The sequence below is a fragment of the Trichoderma harzianum genome (genome assembly GCF_003025095.1).
Source record: "Trichoderma harzianum CBS 226.95 unplaced genomic scaffold M431scaffold_4, whole genome shotgun sequence".
Classification (NCBI taxonomy): Eukaryota; Fungi; Ascomycota; class Sordariomycetes; order Hypocreales; family Hypocreaceae; genus Trichoderma; species Trichoderma harzianum.
Genome location: NW_020209252.1, coordinates 2,484,656 through 2,502,624, shown reverse-complemented (window position 1 = coordinate 2,502,624; position 17,969 = coordinate 2,484,656). Strand labels below are relative to the sequence as shown.

The 17,969-nt window shown below is 51.0% G+C and overlaps 4 protein-coding genes across 4 annotated transcripts; 2 read left to right on the top strand and 2 right to left on the bottom strand.

Moving 5' to 3' along the window:
• Positions 1–49: 49 nt before the first annotated feature.
• M431DRAFT_80016 (hypothetical protein) lies at positions 50–885 on the bottom strand (the record flags this gene model as incomplete). Its single annotated transcript, XM_024922891.1, has 2 exons — positions 50–744; positions 813–885. 2 exons carry the CDS (start codon positions 883–885, stop codon positions 50–52), a joined length of 768 nt encoding a protein of 255 aa, XP_024776778.1.
• Positions 886–1,452: 567 nt separating this feature from the next.
• M431DRAFT_139997 (hypothetical protein) lies at positions 1,453–2,480 on the top strand. Its single transcript, XM_024912603.1, has 2 exons — positions 1,453–1,869; positions 1,966–2,480. The coding sequence occupies exons 1-2, from the start codon at positions 1,846–1,848 to the stop codon at positions 2,419–2,421; spliced, it is 480 nt and encodes a 159-aa protein (XP_024776777.1). The 5' UTR covers positions 1,453–1,845; the 3' UTR covers positions 2,422–2,480.
• A 3,116-nt stretch (positions 2,481–5,596) lies between these two features.
• M431DRAFT_394258 (hypothetical protein) lies at positions 5,597–9,372 on the bottom strand. Its single transcript, XM_024914818.1, has one exon. It carries the CDS (start codon positions 9,149–9,151, stop codon positions 5,855–5,857), a length of 3,297 nt encoding a protein of 1,098 aa, XP_024776776.1. The 5' UTR covers positions 9,152–9,372; the 3' UTR covers positions 5,597–5,854.
• Positions 9,373–14,724: 5,352 nt separating this feature from the next.
• Positions 14,725–15,151, top strand: M431DRAFT_551344 (hypothetical protein; the record flags this gene model as incomplete). Its single annotated transcript, XM_024921334.1, has 1 exon — positions 14,725–15,151. The coding sequence occupies exon 1, from the start codon at positions 14,777–14,779 to the stop codon at positions 15,149–15,151; it is 375 nt and encodes a 124-aa protein (XP_024776775.1). The 5' UTR covers positions 14,725–14,776.
• Positions 15,152–17,969: the final 2,818 nt, after the last annotated feature.

Sequence of the window (17,969 nt, the reverse complement as noted above, 5' to 3'; positions counted from 1 at the left end):
CAAAACCCAGAAACCAAAAATGCAAACGACGCCCTCTCCATCTCGCCAATTAATTGTCAATACCACCCCATTCACCATCCTCCTCACCCTCCATCTCTTCATCATCATCTTCCTCCTTCTCCTCCTTCTTCTCCACCCACGGCAATCTCTCATCATCGTAGCTATCCAGCGCACGCTGTCTCACAGATTTAACAGGACACCTCTTCAAACTCTCCACCAACCCTCCAACCATCTTCACAAACTCCCCCGCATTCTCATCCTCAACAGCAAGAACCCCCTCACGCTCCAACTCATCCACCCAAACGTCAAGAACATGCAACCTCAACCCCAACGCAACCTTATTCTCATCCTCAACATCAAAACACCACTGCTTAAACACACCAGCCACCACCTCCGTCAATTCCCCTTTAAACTCATCCTCCTTCACAACCTTCACATGCGCAGCAAACATTCTCCTAACGAGCAAGAGAAACTTATCCAATCGCAGCGCCTCAATATGCGGCCACTGCACGCCAAGAACGGACCAAAACGCCGCAAGCCATGGCTCCACGCAAGCGGGCTGCAGGTCGAAGACGAGGTTCGCGAGGTCCTGAGCGAGGGCTTGTTGGGGACGAGGCCGGTCGGTCATCCAGAGGGCGTAGTAGAGGCCTGTCCAGAGCTTGCGGGCGTCGAGGGGGGTGAGGGAGCGGCGGGAGGAGAGGAAGGACTGGAGGGAGGAGAGGGATTCGGTGCGGAGTTTGCGGTCTGTTTTTGGAGTATTGTTAGTTTATAACTAAGAGAGAGACGGGAGGGAAGAGGAGAGAGAGACGGACCGCTTGAGGCGAGGTTTTTGATAAAGGGCATCTGCTGCGCTTCTTGCGCAGAGACGGCGGCGGTGGCAGCCATGGCTGGTGGGGAGATTTGTATGTGTGTATTCTGTGTATATGTCTGAACTGGGTCGAGAATTGGTTTAAAATACGAGTATGAATGGCGTATGTACGTTGTGCAATTAACGATATAGTTGAGTACTGGTTACTCTGGGAGAGCAAGTAGTAAAAGTTGGTAGGGAAATTTTGAAAGGCTTGGAAAAAATCAAGGTGAAGCTTCGGTGTGGGTCTCGGTGAAGGGGACGGAGACCCACCTGGAGGCCGTTGACCGAGATTGAAGTACCTGGTGCTTTTGCTTTGTTGCTGCCTTGTCAGTGTTGGATCTTGTTATTCCCTGTCAGTTACTAAGTATCGAGAATTATTACCTAAGACTTGGAATCATACCAGAATACTCAGTAGGAATCAACAGGATATTCCATCTTAAGACGGTAATCATATAACATCAGCCTCTCTGTTGATTCCAAACGCTATCGCAGCTTCGTATCTGTACTTGCCGTGATCCCGCCTGCCCCGCCATCCGGTACGTACTCGGTACCTGGGCGTGTAACAGAACAGACCCCACATCCGTCATACAGTCACAGTCACAGATACGCTCAGCTACAAAGAAAAGCTTCATCTTCTTTGTTCTGCCATCGTCTGTCTGCTTTTTGCTTCCTCTCTCTCTCGTCCACACTCTGTCTCATACCGCCCTCTTTTGAAGTCACCTACGAATACGAGCATTCAACCCGACCAGCTGCGATAGATTATCTCACGCTTCTCTCTCTGCATCAACGACGTCACGGCCGTCCTCTTCGACTCGACCCGACTCGATATTTGTCCATACGAACGAGCGGAACAAAGGACCGTTTACTTTTCTACATCTCGACGGAATAGATAGGCCTCTACCGCCATTCTTTCCTTCTGTCACATCTCTAGAGCAGCGGAATCCAAGCCCATCCATCATCTCCCTGTGCATTGCATACATACCACAACCATCACCATGTCCACCAAACGCATCTCCAAGGTAAGCCTCAACCTCCTATGCCTCCGCCTCCCTCCCATAATCACCAGCTTCTTCTTCCTCTCTCTTCCTCGCTAACTCTCTCTCTCTCTCTTCCAGGAATTCGCCGAAGTCTCCCAAACCCCCATCGAAGGCTTCCTCGTCACGCTCCCCCCCAACAACTCCGTCCACACCTGGCACGTCACCCTCCAGCCCCCAGCCTCAACCACCTTCTACCCGGGCCGCTTCGGCATCGTCCTCACCCTCCCCACCGACTACCCCTTCAAGCCCCCCGTCGTCAAGTTCGTCACCCGCGTCTACCACCCAAACATCACAAACGACTCCCTCGGCAACGTCTGCCTCGCCATCCTCAAGGCCGAGAACTGGAAGCCCAGCACAAAGATTGCCTCTGTGCTCGAGGCCCTGCGCAACCTGCTTGTCGAGCCCCAGCCTGACGACCCGCTGGAGGAGCGCATTGCTGACGAGTACCGCAACGACAGGGAGGCGTGGGAGGCAAAGGCGAAGGCTGCCGTCACTAAGTATGCCCTCGAAGACCCCGTCTTTCCGGCATCATAAAAGGTTTTCTTTCTTCAATTTTTTTTTCCGCATTATTACCAGAGCAGGAGGGGGGGGGGAGATGAGGCGCTGGACAAACAGGAATTTCCACAAGTCGTCGTACGAGAGGCACATACATTGAGTCATCATGGCATAGAATGAATTATGGCTGGCTGTTGAGAGATTTGCAGAATGAAGAGGACGCATATCAGATGATTTACAAAGTCTCAAGAGCAACATTGTAACTAAGAATATGGTATCAGTTTGGTATCAGGTTGAAACCAGACAAGAGTTGGCGCTAGGCTGAGAGTTGGCATGATGAAGAACAACCTTTTTTTTTTCTTGTTCTTTGAGAGTCTTTTACACACCCATCTTTTATAGCTCATATAAATCTGAATCTACACATTTGCCCCTGAAGAATACTTGCTGCGTTAATATATAGGAACCCCGTTTGGCACAATGCCATAAATGTTGTATAAGTTATTGTTAATGTTATTAAACACCGGCTATATAAACAACTCTCATTTACATGAATAAGAAACTCAAAAAATTTCGATAACAAAGCCAATGTGCCTGTTCCACGTCTATACCAAGACACACACGACATACAATCCCCCAAAAACTTTAACACCCCAAAGCCTGGGTATCAACAGTATAATGACTCGCAAACTCACAGCACGCCCCCGCCGGAATCCCGCACTGCCTATTACACGTCGTCTTAATGCTGGGCTTCATGTCCACCACAAAGTTGCCGCGGCCGGTGTTGTAGTGCAGCTTCTCGCAGTTTTCCACCCACGCGTCGTTGACGTTGCCGGTGCACGTCATGGCGCAGTGGTTGAAGGTGTTGCAGCTGGTGTCGCAGACGGCTTGGCCGTTGTTGTCGTCGATGTGGATGTGGACGCCGGGGTTGATGGAGCCTGTTTGGCATGTTCCTGTGATGCGGACGCATGCTTGGGCTGTGACAGCCAGGACGAGGATGGATAAGAGGCGGTTCATGGTTGTTGTAGAAGTTGTTGATGTTATGTATAAGTTGTAGTGGTGATGCTTTTCAGAGACAGAGTTGAGCCAAGGAAGAATGTAGTGTTCGAAGTTATAGAGGAATAACGACTGATGTTGATATCCTATGTGACACACCAAATCAGAACTCGACGGCAGGATCTTCACTGTCTTATATCCTTCTTAAAACGACAGGGCTCGTGGATTCTACGTTGTTGTTTTTGGTGTTGGTTGAAGCAGTTGAAGTTGCTGGAGCTTGCGAGCTGCCTTTCCTGTCGATGTGTTGGTTCTAACACAAGTTACAGAACGTTCACGAGACGATATTCTGTATCAATTATTCGTTCGGCAGTTCGAATGTTCATTTCATCGGTGTAGAGTTTCGGATTTCCAATTTCATGAATAAAATATTCATGGATCTACTCCGAGAGAAAAAGGGGGTTGAATCCTTCTTCAAACCAGAACGAACCAAAAGAAGTATCTGAACAAGGATTTGAAGAAGGACTATAGGCTAAAGTTGAGATGAACTGAAGCTTGAGTCGTTCATCTAAAGAAAAAGTTCTTATTTATGCCCTCGAGTTTGCAACACTCCCTTGTGTTATACATTGCCTCAGCGCCTTCCCATAACTTGACTTTCAAGATTCATATAGTGTATATAGATACTTTACGATATTTAAATCCCCCACGGACTTATTCAGCTATTCGAGATATTTATTTCCAAGCTTGTATAGTAGTATAACCTTCTGGTTGAGAGCACGGTGAGAGTACGGTGAGCTCTCGAAGACATCAGCCAACCAACAAAGCCCAGAACTCCGGGGAAACTCGCCCAAGAAAAAGAAACCCCTAGAAAAAACATTAACCCAAATAAAACATTAACCCAAATTCCATAATTCTAACGATCTTAGACTTGACAATAAGCTTGTCGGCATTCTCCGTGTCTCGGTCCGATTGATTCTTTTCTGTTGGTAGCTGGGGGTGAATGATACCCTTGAACTTGGGCTCGACCAACACCCAAAATCTCAACACATCTGACCGCTCCAAGGACTACGGCGCTTGAATAAGTCAAGGTAGAATAATTTGATATGGCTAGCACTTTGTTCTTCTTCTTTCTGCCAGAAACGAGGTCGCCGTTACTGCTAGATGTCGTTTCGTTGAGACAATTCGTCTCAATTATTTATATGATTCCGAGGAAACATTCTTTTCTTTTTTATATCAGAAAGCGGAGGGTTAAGTCCGGCTTACCTTAGGTGCCGAGCCTAGTTACTAACTGATAGTAGCATCGGTCGAATCCTCCCGCCTAATTACTCAACAGCTAGGATTCAAGCATAAAGGAACTTACAATTTCCTGATATGGTAGCGATGGCCCGAGCAATATAACACTAGGTAGTTGCGAGAGTCCGTATACTAATAGATTGCTTGATAAAAAGGCTTAATAGTCCGTAAGATCCTTCAAAAAGCAAAGTGATACAATATCCACCCTTCTTTCTCTTCCAAAGCGTCAACATTCGGTTCATCGGAATTTACTTGATTACTATTAAGATTGGCCAAAAGAATATAGACAAATGGAACAATTCATCACATCACGCACAAAGCACACATAACACACACACAAGTCAAAAAAAGAGCCTTTCGTTCAAGAATTCATCATTGGCCGCGCCACAAACAACAATTGTGTGTACACGCCAGTGGGTGTTTTGCCAATTACTCCCTCGTTCCCCCCCCAAGATTTTGTGTCCTATTCTATCCAAGTTTCAAGTCAAAAAAAACAAAACAAGCAAAGAGATTTTTGTACATGCCCATCCTTCTATGCTGCGCACCACAGATGTAGAAATAATAAAAGAAAAAAGATGAAAAAAATAACAAGAAACAAGGAGACTAAGGAAAAAAGAACACAGAAGTCTTCTCTTTCTTTCTTGTGTCTCGCTCATTCTTTGGCCAAAACGCATCCCTTTCTTTTTTGTTCGCAACAAGCATTCCGTCTCTAGTTCCTCTAACAAGGGACCTGCCACAGGTTGCAGCCGTAACCGTCGTCATGGTATTTTGAAGCAAGGGGGATATATGCGCCCATTTTGTATGTAATCCGCGCACCCCATATGAAGAAGTTAAAAAGAAGAAAAATAAAAAGAGGTAAAAAGAGGTATAAAGAGAGTTAAAAGTAGGGGACAAAGGAGAAAAGTGATTTGTAGTCGGAGAAGTAGTTGGAGAGAAGAGAAGTGAAAACTGGTGAAAACAAGAGGTGAATGAAAATGCTAATGCTTCATGCAAGATGCATCGTGGCCATTCTCCTGGGCCACGACCTGACATCTCCCTCAAACGCCTGCCGTGCTATGAATTGAAATGATGTAAATGGGAAAAAAAGAATTATAGCATATGAGAATGGAAGATGAAGGTGAAAAAGAAGAAGAAAGACACAAGTGGTATCAATGGAAACTCAAACCACCACCCCTGGGTATTAAGGATATTATTTCTTCAGCCCAAACAGGCTGCCGCCCTTTCGCTCTCCGTCGGCCTCTCTGCCAGTCGCCCCGGTTGTCGCAGCTTTACTGCGAGACCGCAGGAGAAGGTCTTGCTGGGCCTTGTCACGCCTCTCTTGCCGGCGTTCCTCAATCACCTCTTGGCTGAGATGGTTGAAGCCGTTGCGCCTCTTGAAGCAGGTCTCCAAGACTTTGTTCGCGTCAAGCATCTTCCTAGGCATTGACTGGACCACACCAAACATCTCCATCGGGTCCCCAATCGCCTTGATCTCGGCCTCTCCTAGCTTGAAGATGGCCAGGGCAACGCGGAAAAGCGTCTTGGATCCTTCGTAGAAGAAGACGTCCCACACACGCAGCGTCGTCTCGATGGGCAGCGTACCGATGTAGCAGCTCATGAACCACGCAGTCATGCAGAGGGTGATTGGGGGAAGCCGTTCAGACGACAGTGCTGCGTGAGTTTCCTTGCGCTTGAGTCGAGGCGTCAGCGGGTTCAGCGGGTTTCGCACCGACTTGCTAGTCATCGGTCGCGACTGCGGCTCGCCACTGTCCAGCTCTCCTCCAATCTTGTCCCACACAGCAGGCATTGTGTCGCGGAGCTCCGTCATCAAAACGCCCAGGTCCACCTTAGAGCCCTCGAGGCTCATCTCGTGCGTGCCGGGAAGGTAGATGTGTGTAATGACGTTGAGCAGCCAAAACGCCTGTTCTTCCGTGTCAACAAAGAGAAGCAGGAGGCCAGCAATAAAGTTGAGGCTCTGGCAGTATCCAATGCGCGGGTTGTAGACGGCGAAAGCGAGTAAGACGCGGCGAAGAGACGCAATGAGAGGCGGCTCGCCTTCCAACCCAACGGGGCCAGGTCCACTGCCATCCAAGGCCGCTCCCCTCACCGTGGATTGGCTCGCCCTCTCGCTGCTGGTGGTGGTGTCGAGCATATCGGCGGTGGCTTGTGAGGGCTTAAACTGGATGTTGTCAGGGAAAGTTCGGTGAAGGTCACGCTCAATGGCCTCGATATCGATGTGCTTGGCTTGTCTCAGCAACAATTTGTCGTAGAGACCTCCATGCTTAGCCAGAATGGCTGGTCCGCCCGCGTAGTAGAACCATGCAGCGCCGCGCCAATCTGGTGGAATGCCTTTGCGCACGAACCGCTTCGTTTTGGCGTTAGGGGCGGGGAATCGTTGCGGACGGTCAGTCATAAGGGCACTGTCCTTGAGGTAGGAAGTCCACTTCTTCCGCCGGCGCGCGAGATATTGAGAGTATGTCTTATCCCAGGCATCGTACTGCTGCCGGGTGATGAACTGGTTTTCCTTCTTGAAACCGTACCGATCTCGTGAACCCGGCTTCTCAGGCTCGGGAACGGGGAGATGCACCGAGGGAGAAGGGGATACTGATCGAGACTCCAGCATCGAAGGAGGTGAAATGCGCGAGGGACTCGGGCTAGGTGTGGCTCCTCGGCTGTGCGTGGCTCCTCTCGGGTCGGGTCGGACGCCGTCCGAGTCCACAGAGGGCGCGGATTCCACCGTCCTGGACGAGTCGCGCTTTTCCGGAAACTCCAAGTCGTGTTCCGGATCGTGATCGAGGTCGTGGTCGTGGGTGAGGGCAGGCACCGTTGACGTGAATGCAGTGCTAGAAAAGAGCATCTTGGATTGCCTAATTTCCATGTCAAGTGCGGCATGGGCGGCGGGCACCGGAGGCACCGGGTCGGCATCGAATTCGTCGCTGTGAATGCGCTCAGGGCCCGGCTCGGACCTGGCGGTCACAGGACGGTGCATGACGCTAATCATGTTGTCTGGGACGGTGTCGTTTTCGGCAGATTCTTCTTCTTCTACTTCTTCGTCATGAGTAGGCAGAGGCGCGCGTCCGTGCTCAAGGCTGCGTCCGTGCTCTTGCCTGTACTCTAGCTCCTGTTCCTGCTCGCGATCCTGCTCGCGATCCTGCGCCTGCTCCTGCTGACGCACGCGCTCTGGCTCTGGATGTGGCTCTGGCTCTGGCTCCTGTTCTGGCTCCTGCTCTAGCTCTGATTCCGGAATGCGCGGGTATGAATCGTCGTCGTACGGAGCAGCGCCGTAGCCAACGTTGTATTGGTCGTCGTATGGGTAGTGGTGGTGGTCGTATGGGTGTTGCTGGTAGTGTTCGTTGTAATTGTTGTTGTAGGGATCGGGGTATTCGTTTTCTGGGAATTGGTCGTCGTCGTCGTCACAGAATCCTCTTTCGTACATGCCCATAACATCTTCCAGGCTGGGTTCCTCTCCCTCAGCCTCTGTCTCTCCCTCTGCCCCTGCCTCGTTTTCGTTCTCGTTCCCGTAGAGTGACAGGACGGAGCTGTCCTTGGTCAGGACGCTGCTTCGCTCGGTGACGGCTGTGCCAGTGCCAAACGCAGACGATGATGTAAGCTGGGACCTGTAGCTGGATCGCAGTTCGTCGTCGCTCATCCAAGGAGCTGGCCCGCCGGGCGCAGGAGCAAAGGCCGGACTGTCAATGCGGTTCTGGTAGCCCAGCTGGGGGCGATGGCCAGCAATTGGAGGTTGTGCACTCGCGGTTCTCGAGGCTCTCGATTCGAGGTATTCGGCAGTAGGGGGGAAAGATGGAGAGACAGCATAGGAGAGTGAAGATTTTGAGGAGATGGAGGGACGTCGGGGGCGCTGCCAGGAGGGCGTGGAAGAAGGTGAAACGCTGGTCATCTCCGGCATGCGATCCGAGGGAGGGAGGGAGGCCAGCCGGAGGTTACCTGGACCGACAGGGGGCGACCTAATACTGGTACTTTGCTTCCGGGGTCTAGAAAAGTTCTCGACGGCAGGGGTGTCTGGCGTGCGTACTTGTACCTCTGCGCGCATGGACTTTGTCATCAGGGCGCTGGCCGAGTCCAGCTGTAGAGGCTCTGGCGGCCGTCTCCTGCCCATCGATGATGGCTGATACGGATGATGCTGATGATGCTGGATTGCGGCTGGCGGTTGCTGCTGCTGTGGCTGGTATTGTGGCGATGTCGCCTCGTCTAGCTGGCCGTACCGCTCGTACCAGCTGTTTTGCGAGGGCGATCGCGGAGGGAGAGGAGACATTGGGCTATGCAGCAGCATGTTGGAGCCGTTTGACAGCGAATCCCAGCGAGGGGAGACTGGCATGGGCGAGAGCTGAGGAGGTCGTTGGCGGCCGTCGTTTGACGCAGGGAGCAAACTGAGAGGCGGAGGGGGAGCTTTGATGCGGGATGCGTAGGGCGATGTCTGCATCTGCTTGGTGATGCTGGGCTGGCGGCCGTGTCCGCCGCCGGTCTGCGAGACGGTCATTGAATTCATGATTCGAGGGAGCCTTGATTAGTTCTTCTTTTTTGCCTCGACTGGTTCCGCGAGAGCCCAGCAGCGAGCGGCCGGGCTCTATGAAGCACGTGAGGCCGTCTGCTGGATGCCGTGAACGAGCGTGCTGATGCCAGGCCGTGACAGCGACATTCGCGGATGGGAGTCGTCAATACTGGGGGTGAAGAGGGCGCCGCCCCGTGCCATTGCCGCCTGCGCACGCAAACCTGGGGATCCTTTACGGAAGATGAAAATCGGAACGAGATCCAGACCGTCGTTGGAGAGACGGTGTTCGGCTCCAAATGCACCCAGCCTAGCTAGTCTCAGAAGAGCATGCAGCTGAAGGCGGCCGGCAGGTTTGCTTGTACTCGTAGGCTGAGAAAAAAAAAAGAGTGAATCTAGTAGACCTGTCACGAAAAAACAATCCCCACCACACAAGAAGAGAATGGAAAGGATCGATCAACGAGGCAGTCGTCAAGTGCTATACAGGACGGAGCTTCCCCAGACCAAAAAGAGCGGTAGCGGACAAGCAGCTACAGATGCGACTCCAGAGTCGAGGCGGCAACGCCGAGCTTCTCACGTCACGCCGCAGCAGACGGGGAATCCCGTACGGAGTCCTTACGGGCACGCTTGGTGCAAAAGACGCAGAGCTCGCTGCAGTCAGTCAGTCAGTCAGTACGGGCAGCGGCAGAAACGCTGGTGTTGCGGCGTCCGGTTTGTTTCGTCGTTCGTTCGAAGCTGAGTGTCGAGCTTCCAAAGTGCAGGGATGACGAAAGGATCCGTCATCGAAATTCTACAACCCCGGCCGACAAGAAGAAAAAAATTGGAACGGTACGAGCAGTATTAGGGAGCTGGAGCCCGCTGTCAGGGAAGAGAAGAGCGGATTTGAAGCGTCAGGTCAGCAGAGCAGCAGGTCAGGCACGCGACGTGGCCCGACAGCGTCCGCAGCGCCTCCGACGGCGATGGAGCAGTCTTGTGGAGGATTTGGAGAAGCAAAGAGGAGATTCACAGCGAGCGACTTGCTTTTGAGGGGTCTGGAAGTGGTGTGCTCAGGGCAGAATGCAAATGCACATGCAGGCTGAAGTCGGGTGCAATTCCGTCCCTCAATCATCCAATATCGCTGCCCATTCGCTGGTGCATGCGCCGAGAAAAAGGAATGCCACACCTGCAGGCTGCATCTGGTAGCGGGTGGCGGCTCCCTACAGCTCCCTACAGCAAGCAATGGAGCAAGCAGCTCAACTCCCTAGGGAGAGACTGGAGTCTGTCTGTCTGGGGGCCGGGGACCAGGTACAAGTGCACGCACGTACTAAAGTGACGGGCTGAGCTGGATGGATTTGATGGCTTGGGCACTTGTTACGCCACCGCTGCTGTGCTCCTACAGGCGGTTATGAGCCTGACATCAATGCAATGGAATCAATAGTTGAGTGCTTGGCTCAATTCAATCCATCCATGGATAGTACACACTGGCCAGGCACAGGCATTGAATATTTGTGTCCATTCTGCCTAGGTACATGTAGTAGACGAGATCAATGCTGGCCCCCTCCCATCCCCTCTCCTCCCCCTGGAGAAAAGAAAAAAAAAAAAAAAAAAAAAACAGAGGCCAGCCCCAGTCAAAAACGGTGGGCCACAAAAAAGGATCCATCATGGATCAAATCAATCCAAATGGAACAAGATTGGAACACTTGACCGAGTTGCAGCAAACCGCTGCATTGCATGAATTAGCCGCTGGTGCCTGTAAGCTCTAGCGCATCCGGACCCCTCCCATCCGGCCATCCGACCGCTGCGGCCCTTCTGAGAGATCCTGGGACCTGCATTGGGCTGCCGCTACAAGCAGTATAACCATAACTGCTAGCCAGGGGGACGTTGACACCGGCACCTCTGCCATGCGGTCGCCTAGCGTGGGCCAACGCAAATTATCTTGCCCAGCCCGTCGTGCCATCCATGGAATACGAAGGCGGACCAGACGGGATATGGAGAAAGTCAATTGAAGTGTCAAGGGAAGAAGGGAACCTTGGAGAGAAGAAAAACCTTGAAATTAATTGACTCTCCTCCACCGATTACCTCTACTGAGTAAGTCATACGGATGATACCCGTAGCATGGATGGATTTCGACGTGCTGAATAAAAACATGGCGAAGTTACTCCGGCGTGTCCACTGCAAAATCCATCCATCAAATTGATTTCATTCCGCCTCGGCACTTGCATCCTACCAGCATCACATCGTATCTCATCCATCGCTCTCACTTATGGCTAGGTAGGTAGCTATGGACGGAGCAAGGCCACGTTTCGAAACCATAAAATCTCCGCCTGATCTCCAGAAAGCTCATGCGTCAACCTCCAGCTGCGGGCGATTGGCGCGCACACTCCCGCATCAGCTGCGTCATCACTACTACCTGTAACTACTAGCAGCAGCTTTTCTTGGACGCAGTCTCCGTCCGCCGGCCGTCGGCGAAACCCAGCTGACTGGTCTCTTATGTCGATCCCAGGGCGGACTCGGGCTCCTTTCGGCTCTCTCTACGCAACATTTACTCGTCATGCTCCGTGCAGCAAAAGCCCTTCGGCCATTGCCTTGGTAGGAGACAGGACAAGGGGGCCAAAGTCGAAGCCAAGGCCAAAGCAACATGCAGGTGCATTAGCAAAGTACCGTGCCGGTTCGGACGTGAAAGCTGCTTGTTGGCTCTCGATGCAGCCCTACGGGGGGCCGTTGGCTTGTCTCGTCTGGTCTCGTCTCTCTGTCTCTCGCACATCTTCGGCTTGAGACGCGTTTGAGGACCGGGAGAGCAGAGACGAAACACAAAGTCTTATTCTCTTGTAACCATTATCTCACCATTATACATGAACAGGCCCGGGGAGCTGAAGCAGAGAGAAGGGAAGAAGCAAAAAAGAAACAAAAAAAGCCCCATCAAGCCTCTGCCGACTCCTGGCCCGTCTCATTTGCCCAGCTTGCGTGGGCCCCCTGTTCGGCCTCAATTTGCTTGTGATGACCCGGCCGCGTCCCCAATGCCTGGCTCCTCCCGTGCAGGTCGAGTAACCAGAACCAGGCATCTGGGCGAATTGTCATCAAGGAGCTCAAAAAACACCGAGAATCGCAAATGGCAACACCTGTATGCAAGGCACAGACTCCTTGCATGTCGTGTCAGAACCTGGAGGCCGTGCGTTGCGGGAGCTGTCGTCCACCCATTGTTTACTTGCCCTCCCCAGGGGGAAGCTCGAGATGTGTTCCAGCGGCCAAAGAGAGCGAGCATTAACCGCATTCCTGTTTTGTCTTGTCTGGTGTCTTACTGTATTTGATGTCTTGTCTTGAGAGTTTGTCAGCTTCACCCTGGCTTTGCCCATCGCTATATTACCTACCTGTAAGCCGTCCCGGTCCAACTGCAAGTTGAGCATCCGTACATGTACCAGCTCTATTATCATTGTGGGAAATTGCCGAGTCGATGGACAAAGCGCCCCGCAACCTCATGGCCTCTCTTTTTTTTTTTTTTCTCCCCTTCCCATGCGGTCAAGATTTCCTCCCCCTTCCCGTTCCCTTTCCGCTACTGCAGCATCCTTGACAGGGAAATTTCCTGGGCTGCATGTACGCGGAGAATCTCATCTCAAAGGTACCTGTCCAAATCACGGGCACTCGTCCTTGTCTAGGTATGTTCTTTATCCTCAACTGTAATACGCCGTAATCGTACCCGAGTTCCATCCCAATAACGTCCAGGATCCGGCTGTCGCTTCTAATAGCAATCGGCTAACGCACCTCTACCTAAACTTTTACCCAAAGCGTGCGCAACCTGAAGTACATACAAATTGAACCCATCCACTTGATCCATCTGATCTCACATGCTGCTCTGCACGCTCCTTTCCTGCATGTGTTGTTGTCCTTTTTTGTTTTCTCACTCAGCCCGAGGCAACAACTGACTCGTGCCTTGGCTGCAGAGTGACGGCAATTTCTTCTCCCTCGCATCATTAGGGGCTTTTTGCACTTTTGTAGAATAGGACAAGCCAGTCAGCCACCGTAGCTGCATTGCCGCATTGACCCTCAAGCTGTCTTAACACTTTTCGATAGGTGCACGTAGATGTCAATGGATACTGATTAATAACAGCTTCACCCATGTGGAAAAGACCGACAGCTTCAGGTTAGCATGATGCACTTACACGAAGCGCCTACTATGGTAGCACAAGGCGGTACATGAGTCTGCCTATATGTCTATTTCCTTATGCGACGGATGCGCACGATTAGTTTCATAATTGTTTGTTTCTCAGCCCACCGCCACCGCCTCTCTCTGAATTGCACCTAGCCGTAACAAGAGCAGTCGAGACGCCGAGCCTGCATATGCAATCTAGAGTCACCAGATGGTAATTTGGGCTCAACACCACCAATTTTTGGCCCCGGACGAGGCTTTCGGTTGCTTTCTATCTGCCCCCACGCCCTTGACAGACATCACTATTGCATGTAGGTAGTAGTAGTAGTCAACCTTGTGAAGCAAGCATCCAGTATCTCATCTCGGTTCCCGCCGCCTCTCATCAACCAGATTTCGGCCCAATTTGACACAAGAGAAAACACATAATAAAAGCAATAAAATCCCCCCACGTCGCTCTGATGCCATGGCTCCTTTCCCACCATCTGCTCTGTTATCGCCAGTCAAAATTGGCTTAGAAAACCCCCTCTCCCTCACTGTGTCTACCTGGTGGTGCGGCTCTCCCTTGCATATCATAGTTGCCAATCACCGCATCCAAGTGCATCGACCCCGCCTCGGCTCCCTTTCGAATCATGTCCAGTTGTCGACACCAACCATGTCCTGCAGCCATAGCAGGCCATTGGCAGAATCTCTGGTGAATGGCGTCGCTTAGAGAGTGAAAAGCAAGGTTCCCGATGTCCTTAAAGCCGATCCTGCTTGACTTGACATGCTAGGCAAACGAATTGCCACCAGGGAGAGTGCCGTATTCCCCGTAAGATAGTGTCAAGATTAGAATTTTAGAACACACATGTATACAATGTTAGTCAGTATCATTCAGTAAAATTAGACATATTTCTCAAATAAGATGGGGCGGTAATGGCTGCAATGCGTCCTTGCTACACTTTACCATTAAAACGTACTATAGTCAACATATGAACTTAATTGACAAAATAATCTCGCAAAGTCGTTCAAAAGGCCGTTTAAAGCCTGGTAATGAACATATGATTCCACAAACTGGATACATAATGGAGCAAACGAGCAGAGAGAAAGGCCGTAAGCGTGGAAATATTAAAAAAGCAGCCGTTTGATGAAGCTGATAGACAAACTAACTTGGCGAAAGCCGTTCAAAAACCATTGCTAAACCAGGGAAGTGGAAGTCTGCATACCCAACCAAGCACATAATGGGAGTAAGACGGTCCGCATGGAAAGATGTTATAAAGTAGCCGTTAAATGGAGTTGATCGACAAAATAACCAGACAATATAACTTGGCAAATACTGTCGAAAGCATGACAAGAAATCGGACTATATAAGATGCCCACGTTCTTCATCCTACGTCCAGTTTCTACACATCATCTATCATCCCCCAGTTGCAGATAGCTCAATATTCTATAAACTCTTTACTAAGAAAAGGTCCAACTCTCGGTTAGTATCGTTAATACAATATAACTCTTTTGCTACCTAATTCATGTTTGATTCCACGATGCAACGAATTGCAACTATCGCAGCGTTTGCGGTAACCTGCATTGCTTTGCATTCTGGACAAACCCGATACGAATATTACACAAATAACACTCTGCTACCAATACCTGATATCTTTAGTCCTATAAAGCTCAACGGCATCCCTATTAGCACCAAGGTGCTCCATCCGTCTTCTGCAAATGGGGCAATTCATTTGCTCAAAGATGGTCATCACTTTGATCATGAAGATTGGGCTCTCTCTGGGAGAAATGGCATTTCCTGGGAGTATCGACCTGACTTGAAGCACGATCGGGCAAAAAGGGCTGGCACTGCCCAAGGCTTCTATAATTTTGAGGGGTCTGATGGCTTTTGCACACAATAACCTAAACCGCCGATGACGCTGGTTTCATAGCGAAGCCTTTCAACTACGCTTCTACGCAAACTAGCCTTCAGTGGGAGTATCTTAACGAGAGTCACGGCAAATTCGTTATAGAATTCGCAAGTAGTGTTATCGAGACGGTTACTGATATCCTTCAAGGTGATCTTACGAATATTTTCTTCAATGCTTTGGAGATTTTTGCTTAGATATGTCACGCTGATGAGGCTTTCTGACTAGCCTAGGGTCGATTGATCACTTAGACTGGTGACTACATGTGTAAGCCGAGGCTACACTGGGATCCTGTTATAAGAGAGGCCAAGTTTTCTGGAATTACTTAGAAGAAACAAGACATTGAAGTTATTCTCCTTGAGAACACAGCCACGACAACCAGAGTAAATGCTCATTGGGCCTGTTCTCGCTGTGTGGTCCCTATCGTTTGAAACTCGCCGCAATCACGAAATATTACCTCTGGGCACTTGCCACGGGTATACGATCAAAGTAGTGTCCGCTACACATTGCAAATTATGAAGTTTTCATGACAATTGCCCCCTCTCCCCTCTATTCTTTGCCCAACCTTGGGCAAGGCAAATCTGCATTTCTCTCCAACGCATTCCATCACGCTCAAGGTAAGCGTAGCATCTACTGCCTCTGATTGGCCTTTGGCGACTGCAGTGTAACTGGTAATGTGTAATGATCTGGATTAGAAGGCCTTTTGTCTCTCTCTTCTCTCCCCTTTCCAATTTTACGTTGCGAGGCGCCATGAGAACTGGATTGTGAATCCTTATTGTCTACGAGAGGATGCAAAACGCGCGTTCGATTACATCGGTAGAGCCCAGCATCGCCAAGACATATCGCACCTTGGCAATTCGGCATTCATCCACTTGCATCAAGAGCCTTGCAACTGAAATGCCCGATTTCCATAAAAGCTATCATTATACGGCGATATATGTCCTGCGACTGGAGCGCACAAACATCAAAGTCTGAAGCAGAGGAATGTCAGGTGTACAAGCGCGAAACGCGTCTTACAGGGCTTTTCATTTTTCTACGAAATTGCGTGAACAGAACTTGTCCATCCTTAACGCAAAGAACCAACAGGGCGTCAAATTAATTCATTTACATATACACATCCAGAGCAACAATATGGTTCAAAGAAGAATGGATATCCAATTGCATCAACTCACCGAGTCGCAATGCATTCCAGCAGCCAAAGAATGAGGGAATCCGCGAGCGTTTTTACCCCAGAATGTATGGCAGACCGTGTTCCAAGTGGATCACTTTATAGTGTCGCTGACGGCCGAATCGCAGAGAATGTGGTGTCTAGAAGGGGAAATCGGCCAGGACAACGTGCATTGGTGCGGCCCGACGATAGGCGACCCATTTTGCGCTTCGCATCAGGGGTGCGACAAAAGAGAGAGAAGAAGAGCGAGCGAGACAAAAGAGAGGCCCCCCCGCAGAAGAATTTGTTTCTGGGGGACCAGATGTGTACGTGTATGCTGCCCACTCACTCACTCACTCAATCACGCCCCCTCTCACTCACCGGCTTTTTTTCTTTTCTTTTTCTTTTCGCTGCTCCTTTCGTCCCGCCTTTTACCTAAGTTGTTAGTTGGTTGCTTCGTCTTTGTCCGGTGATGGTGTTGGGACGGTAGCGAATGGGATCAGATGGCGATTGAGGCCGGACTGAGGCTGGGGCTGGGCGCTGCTGCAGGCGAGAATTTAGTTGATCCGATCTGCATCTCTCGCACACAACAAGCTTCAAAGGCAACAAAGGGAGATGAAGGAGTTTTGGCGGGCGTCACGTGTGGATGATACAATCCGTTGATCGATGACGCCCGTCCATGACAAAGACTGGAGAACACGCGGCTGCCCGGTACGTACTGAAGCTGTCCTTGGAACGTCGAGCTACATGAATACATGTACATGTAGCCGCACCTCTGCGAAGCCGGAGCTTACCTGTACTGTACTGGGTCCCAAGATGCTGAGAAGAGGGCACCACAGCGAGGTATGTACCTGTACAGCTACCAGACGGGTTCCAAAAGCACCAGACAGAAGCGACTGACTGTACTGTACTGACCCCATCCGCAATGGACGGGACGTATGCCCTCGCGGCGAGTTCCAAAAGGTTGAGACGCTTTGGGCCTAGAGCTGGGGCGCATGAAACACACCTGGGAGTGGCTATATTTCGCATGCACCTCTTAGCTTGCGCGGAGCTCACCCTGGACTGCCTGGACCGCGTCTGATTGGCCATGATAGCTCACTGGTAGCTAGTCCGCAGCTCCAGCCTCATTGCACACACGCCCCCTCGCTGTTGAGGGCCGTAGGATGAGGATTTTGTTTGCTGCCAGAGTTTCTCGCTGCCGTCGCCGTACAGGTACATGCTGGAAAAAAATGGCTGGGCTGAGCTGCGGCTTGGCTGGGCGACTCCCCTTCGCCATCGGCCTGCTCACGCCTCTTGCGCGCCTCTCGCTCATCTTTTGTCTCTGGCCTTGTCCACCCTAAGCAGCCGCCATGTCACCGGAGATGCTGTCCCGACAGCCAGACTCGCGGCAGAACCCGCCGAATCTGTACCTTGCCTCCGATATGTCGGTACCTTGGAGGCTCGCTGGCAGCATGGTGGACAGAAGCTGGGCTGCCCATTGACTCCATGTTGTAGCTCCCCTACCTAACTGTACCTTAGTTCCCATCAGTACTGTAGCAGTAGGCCCAGTTGGAGTAAGACTGGCCTGGCCCTCCCCCTCCCTCTAGCTGTCGCGCGCTCTCTCTCTCGCTCGCAGTCTGTCACTCCCCTACCTTGTCTTTCTTTTTTACCTCCCCTTCCTCTCTC

What these genes read in the sequence shown, in the direction of transcription:
- M431DRAFT_139997 (XM_024912603.1), top strand. Translation starts at nt 1,846, where the DNA reads ATGTCCACCAAACGCATCTCCAAG. An exon ending in CCACCAAACGCATCTCCAAG is followed by an intron (nt 1,870 to 1,965) that starts GTAAGCCTCAAC and finishes TCTCTCTTCCAG; the next exon opens with GAATTCGCCGAAGTCTCCCA.
- M431DRAFT_394258 (XM_024914818.1), bottom strand. Translation starts at nt 9,151, where the DNA reads ATGAATTCAATGACCGTCTCGCAGACCGGCGGCGGACACGGCCGCCAG.